At 31.9% G+C, this 6,343-nt stretch overlaps 2 protein-coding genes across 2 annotated transcripts in view; both read right to left on the reverse strand.

Moving 5' to 3' along the window:
- The window catches only part of LOC110282868 (cytochrome P450 3A19-like), a 9,654-nt gene extending 8,607 nt beyond the window's left edge, over nt 1–1,047 (reverse strand). Inside the window, exon 1 of the mRNA XM_071180305.1 lies at nt 708–1,047. Coding sequence (XP_071036406.1) covers nt 708–1,047 — 340 coding nt within the window. The remainder of the gene's footprint in view (nt 1–707) is intronic.
- Nucleotides 1,048–3,025: 1,978 nt separating this feature from the next.
- Nucleotides 3,026–6,343, reverse strand: part of LOC139425427 (uncharacterized) — a gene marked incomplete in the record, with an annotated part of 37,218 nt that continues 33,900 nt past the window's right edge. The window contains 2 exon segments of the mRNA XM_071180306.1: nt 3,026–3,492; nt 4,855–5,046. Coding sequence (XP_071036407.1) covers nt 3,047–3,492; nt 4,855–5,046 — 638 coding nt within the window.

Below are 6,343 nucleotides of genomic sequence, written 5' to 3' on the forward strand. Positions count from 1 at the left end.
CCCGACGACCTGCACGCGAAGTCGAGCACTTTACGGTAGAACAGTTTAACGAGGACCAATACCGCACACCCTCGGTCCCTACGCAGACTGATCCAAGTGATCGCCCACCCGCACACTGACCGTAGCCAGTGATGCTTGGCTTCGGTGATCTGCTGGGAGCCGCGTCTTCACGATCAGTCCACTGCGGGACAAGACGGGTATGAATATATTGTAAATATTTATCATCCCGAGTAAACTCGGTCATAGCAGAACTCGTCAATACGTTTTGTTTTATCACGTTTTTATTCGACCGGAGGCAAAGATTGGAAGTTTGCCAATTTTAGTTTGGGAGTTTTGCTATTTGTGGGACTGCAGATGTGTTTTGTACAACTGTATATACGACGGTTGATGAATTTACTTTGAAAAAAAGAGTAAAAAAAGGGCGTTCACGAGCGAAGGAGAAAATAATGCAGATTTAACTTTTTTCATTTGTCCGAGATAATTTGGTATAGTAAACTGAAGGGTAAATTAAATATTTTTCATACGTAAAAAAATAACGTTTCAACTTAGAGCATGTGTATAATGTTTTGTCCTTGTATTTATTAATGAAATAAAAAAATACGCGTATTTTTCGCATATTTTTTCAAAAAAATTGGTAAGGGAAGCTGTTAATTTAGAAGCAAATATACACCGAAGAGCCATTACATTATGACCACCCAGCTAATAACATGTAGGACCACCTTTAGCCCTCAAAACTGCTAGCACACACCGTGGCAATGATTCCACAAAGTGCTGATAGGTAGTCTGAGGTATGTGGCACCAAGCGCTCACCAACTGGTCCTGCAATTCTCTCACATTGCGAGGGGGTAGCGTGACAGCACGAATTTGGTTTTCCAAGTAGGACCACAAATGCTCTATTGGATTAAGGTCAGATGAATTTGGGGACCAAAACATGACTTGAAAGTCACTGGAATGTTCCTCCAACCAATCCATGACGTTTCGACTCTTATGGCATGGCGCATTATCCTGTTGGTAAACATCATCCCCCGCAGGAAAAACTGTTGCCATGAATGGGTGAATCTAGTCTGCAACTATGTTCAAGTAGTTTACAGACGTAAGGGATTTTTCTATGAGGATTATGGGTCCTAAAGTGCCCCATGAAAACATTGTTCTTGGGCGAGAAACCAGGAAAACCTGGGCGAACCCATTGTTATAGATGGATGGGGGTCATAATGTAATGGCTCTTTGGTGCATATGCTTGTAGCAATTTTGGGAATCTTTGAGCAGAACGATCTGGTTCCAGATAATTGGAATTAATAGAATATATTAAATAATAGAATATATTAATTAATATAATATTTTAATTAATATAATATTTTAATTAATATAATATATTAATTTATATAATATATTAATTAATGTAAATATTAACTTTACTTCATAAAATTTTATTCTTCTGAAAACTTTTTAGGAGCATATGACAGCGTAAGGTGGGGCTTACACTTTATATAAAATGTTATATTTTTGATACACTGGAGAAAAACAAATCTTAAGTAGGATTTCTAAAATGAAAATCCTACCAAGAGATAACATGACAATTAATCTAAACAACTAAATGGGTTTATCGATATTTTATTGGTGCACACAACAAGTCATAATAATGTATGTAATTGAGCAAATAGTGAGCATATCGTCCACATTGAAAAATATATACATCAAAATATCTATAATAATAACAACACGTTAGAATTTTGAGCGATATAAGAAGAAAATACCAGTTTGGGTGATACCACAGTTTTTTTTCACACACGTGATGCAATAAACTAATATAATTATATAAAAAAAATATTTTTTGTTAGTTTGTATCCATGCCAGTACCTAATATGAATAAATAAAAAATAATTTCATTTTTATTCATAAAAAACACGTTTGTGAAATTATAATTCTTAATTACAATTTACTTTCGCCCTGGATTGACCCATTTATTGACCTATTGATGATTTGTTAAGTATACGTGAATTTATTAGTTGCAAAGACGACATCAATATATCCGTCCAACATTGTCACCGAAAAATAAATATGTAAATTTTTTTTTCTGTTTGTATGTCTTTGCAAAGCGATTGCCTATGTGGGTAGGTACTTTGTTTAAGTCACATAAGAGCTGCACACTGGGCTTTTGGCGACGGTCTGGGAAACATCTCTGAAGATGATCCGAAAGCATGTTATCGCAATTTTGATCCTCTGCAGTGATTCGCAGGTTTAAATTTTACTTCTCTTATATTAATTATAAAAGCCACATTTTTGACAAAAGAAATTGAAAAAAAAAGATGCTTATTCCAATTAGTTGTTCTACTTGAATGTTTTCAAAGCGCAACTTAATACATTTTTCGATTTAGCTCTTAAATTATAAAAGCTGTCTATCTGTTATGACAAGAGTAGCTTGTATATCAAAAATATTTTTAAATACTGTTTTAATCTAGATAAATCACTTCAAGGATTTATTATATTTTTGTACGTGATATAGTCATCACACTAAATGAATTTTCATCAAAAAATCACTGTATATATGCATAGTAAAAAAAGCTACACAGTTAATATTGTCAGAATATTTCTTTTCTTTTCTTTTTTGCTCACTGAACTATAATGTAAAAATTTCTTTTTATTTTGGTCAGACAAGAGAGAATCCAAGTGGGTAAAATTGAATATAACTTTAACATAAATTTCGGAACATATCTTTCATTCTGATTAGGTGTGAACGTAGTACTTTATATATTTTTAAAGATACTGTGATGTAGTATATAAAGTATCAGTTTACTTGAAAAAAATAAATAATGATTATTAAAACTGTATTAAATTTTCCCTTCCTCCGCATGTGTCTGATAAATTTTATGAGCAGCATAAAATATGCAATAAAATAACAAGATTTGGTACTTCATTTTTAATGAAAATGTAAAGATATTAATGCTTTTACATATTAATGGATTAATAGTGCAAGAGGTTACAAGGGTACAAATTTTGTTAACATTCTATGCGAAGAAAAAAAAAATTCTTTTCAATGCTAGAATTCTTAATTTCTTAGAACTGCTTTCAGCCACACGCCGTTCTTTGGATAAGTTATCACCGTATGAGTGTGTAAAGTAAGTTCTTTCTCCGTTTTCTCAGAGGGTTGCAATTTCACTTTTTTCAGCAGCTTGAAAAGAATCATTTTTGCTTCCAGTTGGGCAAAGCGAGCACCAATGCAGTTTCTGGGTCCCGCTCCGAATGGCATGTATGTCATATTTTTAATCGATCCTTTGTTCTCTGGAGAAAAGCGATCTGGATCAAATTTATAAGGTTCTGGCCAATATTCTGGATCATGTTGGAGGTCCCAGACCGGAACAAAAACGTGCGCGTTTTTGGGAATCGTGTGAGGGCCAATATCGTAGTCTTGATCGCAAACTCTGGATGTAAAACCTGTTACTGGAGGATACAACCTAAGGGATTCATTGAATACTTGATCCAAATACTGAAGACCTGCAAAAGAATAAAATTTCACGATTGGATACAGGATTATAAAATTTATGAAAAGTGCAATTCAAATCACTTGCGTGCTATAAAAATATAATTTTAAATAACCACTTGTTTATTTTCTTTTCCTTTAGAGAGATGCCAACAATGATAATTTTACATGTATTTAATTTAAAAAATGGTTTTTCAAAAACAAAAAAAAAAATTGTGTTTTAAGCTTTTTTGCCTACGAAAATGAAGAGCCATATTTTCGGCAAAGCAATAATTTTGAAATATGGTAATTTGATATCCGCCCTCAATGAATTGTCTGGACTTTAAAATGAACTAATGTCTTCAATTTTAAAAAATATTATAAACTTTTTCCAAAATCACTAATGTGGTTAGAATTTTCTTCTGAAACGAAAATCATTTTTTCAATTCTGAGATGAAAATCATTAAAATCAAACTTTTTTTTCTTTCAAATTTCATAAAAACAGAAATTTTTTAAGTATTAACTAGATCACAAACAAATTTAATTTTCTGTATATTCTTCTAATTTTCTCCATATTGACATTTTCCACGATTTTCATAATTAGCTAAGAACAGCGGTTTCTAACTTTATTCGGCTGTAGATAAACCTACTTTTGGACTTAAAACTTCATTAGATGATGGGGAACATAAAATTAACAAAAAACTCTAAATTATTAAAAAATATATATAATGATCGAAGTTTTATGAGTTATTTTGAAAATATTTAGTGAGCGAAGGGAGAATGAATTTTTTTTCCATATCTTTTCTATCAATATTAGTTTTAAAAATGAGTTTTAAGTCAGACAGTTGCATTCATAAGTCTGGAACGGCGTCTAGTCCAGTTCTTAATGTTTTTTAATGCATACATAAGCTGAAGACGAATGAGCTGAAATATGCTTTCCACTAAAAGAAAAACGGAAAAATAGAAAATAAACGTTAGGAATCAGAGAAGCATACTTTTTCGCTGATTTTGTAAATGCATATCCTTTTCACAATCCATTCATTATGTTATTGTTATTAGAAAAACATTGCTTTGATTTTTTTTTCAGAATCATTTTAATTGAATACTTTAATGAAAACTATGGAAATACTAAATTTATAATGCATTATTAACTGAATATAAGTTTAATCGCAGGTTTCGAGAGTCATAACTGGTTAACAAAAATTCTGAAACATGGAACGCTAGGGTTCCACGGAACACTATTTGGGAGCCACTGGTTTAGAAGTTGCTGACTGGAGAAATGCGAAATTTTACCGTGCAGTAGAATTTAAGTGACAAACTTTACGATACTCAACCTAACGACTGAGCTTTTGAAAAGCAGCCTTAATATTAAAAGAGAATAAGATATTTTATGAAACCTTGTATCGTTGCGTAATCTGAATCCTTTACATCTTTTATCTCCTCGTAGAGACGGTCCTGTATCTCTGGATGGGTTACTAACAGGTGGAAGGTAAAAGCCAAAGCTGTTGCTGTTGTTTCATAACCAGCTAAGAATACTACGAAAGCTTGGGCCACAACTTCCTCTTCGGTTAATTTAGTTCCACTTCCAGCTGTAAATGGAGAGGATAAAATTGTTCTTCATTGTTAGAAAACTGATATTAATGATGGTAGTTATTTAAAAAAATTAAAAGTTTACAAATTAGTTAAACATGGATATTTCAAAATGAGTATAATATTAGGGGGAAGAATTATTTTAGGAATAGAAATATGTAAAGATACACCGGAAAAAAAGTATGTGGGCTTAAAAGTCTAATCTTGTATAAAACGATAGGTAAATTTGAATTGATTTGGTTTGAATTGATTAACACAAGTTTAAACACAAGTTTTACTTGGTGAGGAGAATAAAACAAACGTAGTTGCATCTTCTTAAAATAAAATGAATCACTGCATACATAACGACTTTATTTCTGCTAACTACTTTTCGAGAAAACTGAAAACAAAAATGCTTTCAGCTTTTCCTAGGAGTGCAAAAAAAAAAATCGCATATTTATAAGCTTTTATCTAGCTCGATCATATAATAATTTTTTCTTTTTTAGATTTTTCGAATTGATAAGAAAAGCAAAAAAATTTTTTTTCCCTCGAATACTTCTAAGATGATTGAAGCAATTTTTGCATACAACAATTGAATACAATTATAAATTTACAGTCAAAATAATGATTTTTAAAAGCATTTTTTAACAAAAGATTTAAATTAGGAATTGAAAACAATTTTCTTTAAAATTTTAATTAAATATTCTTTTTTAATTTTAATTATGAGCTTTTGATTAAACTAAAATGTGCTAAGAGCTTAATTGGAGAGTAGAATACAGCTTGTAAATAATATAATTTTTTAATGATTCTAGAAACAAATATTAAAGGTGGTCTTAATGGAACACCCCTCTATGAGCTGTAGGCTAAAAGTAAAAAACAATGCTATTCATTGCATCGCTGTGCAGTAAATAATCGTTATGCAACTTCAATCGTAGCTACTTCATTTATGTCGCACCAGGGGCCCTATTACCAGCTTCACGGAATCTGATTCCGATCGAAATGAAGCTCTCGTGACGTCATAAATCCGTGAATGTCAGTTAAGCCGTATTACGAGCTCTTGATTCCACTCGGAACTAAATTCCGATGCGAAATTATTACGAATCCCATTCCGGCAGGTTTAAGAGTAAGCGAAATCTAGATTCCGATAAGAGTTTGTTTATTTCAGTGAACAAAATGGCGCTGTTTTCCGTCATACAGCCAGCTATTGCTGAAGAGAGTGATCGAAACACTATTAAGAGAAAGATCTATCGGCTTAAAAGATTTTGGGTATTCCAATATCCCGACAACAAAATTTAGAAATTAATTTAGATTGGAAAT

Source organism: Parasteatoda tepidariorum, chromosome 4 (genome assembly GCF_043381705.1).
Source record: "Parasteatoda tepidariorum isolate YZ-2023 chromosome 4, CAS_Ptep_4.0, whole genome shotgun sequence".
NCBI classification, from domain to species: Eukaryota; Metazoa; Arthropoda; class Arachnida; order Araneae; family Theridiidae; genus Parasteatoda; species Parasteatoda tepidariorum.